Below are 718 nucleotides of genomic sequence, written 5' to 3'. Positions count from 1 at the left end.
CTGAACCCCCCGCGCTCGAATCCTCCTCGCCCGCCGCGCCGCTCCTCTCCGAATCCACCGCCTCCTCCTGGTGCACGAAGGAAGAGATGGCACACAACGAAACGGGACAAAAAGCCCCAAAACGGGGCTGGGGGGGGAGAAGGGGGGGCGGCACTCACCCATGTGGTTCCCCCCTCGGCCACCTCCGGGGTATTTCCCTCCCATGTGCGGCGCTCCGGGGCCGTCGGGTTTGGGCGCTTTGCACTGGTTGCACTCATTGCGCCACGAGAAGTTCATGTTCTCGCAGGCCCTGCCGAGGGCGGTGCTGTCAGCGTGGCTGTTTTTACCCCGATTTGGTCCTTTTGAACCCCCCCAAAAAATAAGAGAGACTCACGGGTTGGGACATTTCCAGTCCCCTGCACGCTGCTGCCCGCCGCCGCCGCTGGGGAAGCCGCCGCGGTTTCCACCTCCGGAACCGCCGCCGCCGCCGAACCCTCCGCGTCCCATCGGGCCTAGGGGAGCGACGGGCTCGTTTTGGGGTGAAAAAGGAGGATTTTGGGGTCGGTGAAGGGACGTGGGGTCGGTCGGTGCTCACCTCCCCTCCCGCGTCCTCCTCGACCGCCGCCGCCGCCGCGGTTGAAGTCGGCGCGCCGGGTGGCGAAGGAAACCTTGATGGGGTTGCCGGAGAATTCTTTGCCTAAAAAGGTGGGGTTTCAGCCCAAAATGGGCGTCGAGGGGT

General features: G+C 65.5%; 1 protein-coding gene across 1 annotated transcript; it reads right to left on the bottom strand.

The window, feature by feature from the left end:
• Positions 1-6: 6 nt before the first annotated feature.
• On the bottom strand, positions 7-712 carry LOC104916715 (RNA-binding protein FUS-like; the record flags this gene model as incomplete). The annotated part of the gene is made up of 4 exons (XM_010727727.3): positions 575-712; positions 374-491; positions 159-289; positions 7-67 (listed from the first exon to the last, which is right to left on the bottom strand). Coding segments are annotated over exons 2-4 (305 nt in total), but the record flags the coding sequence as incomplete, so codon positions are not given.
• Positions 713-718: the final 6 nt, after the last annotated feature.

The sequence above is a fragment of the Meleagris gallopavo genome, unplaced genomic scaffold, assembly GCF_000146605.3.
Source record: "Meleagris gallopavo isolate NT-WF06-2002-E0010 breed Aviagen turkey brand Nicholas breeding stock unplaced genomic scaffold, Turkey_5.1 ChrUn_random_7180001933872, whole genome shotgun sequence".
Taxonomy (NCBI): domain Eukaryota; kingdom Metazoa; phylum Chordata; class Aves; order Galliformes; family Phasianidae; genus Meleagris; species Meleagris gallopavo.
The sequence above is the reverse complement of the archived record's forward strand: the minus strand, read 5'-3'. Positions and strand labels throughout refer to the sequence as shown.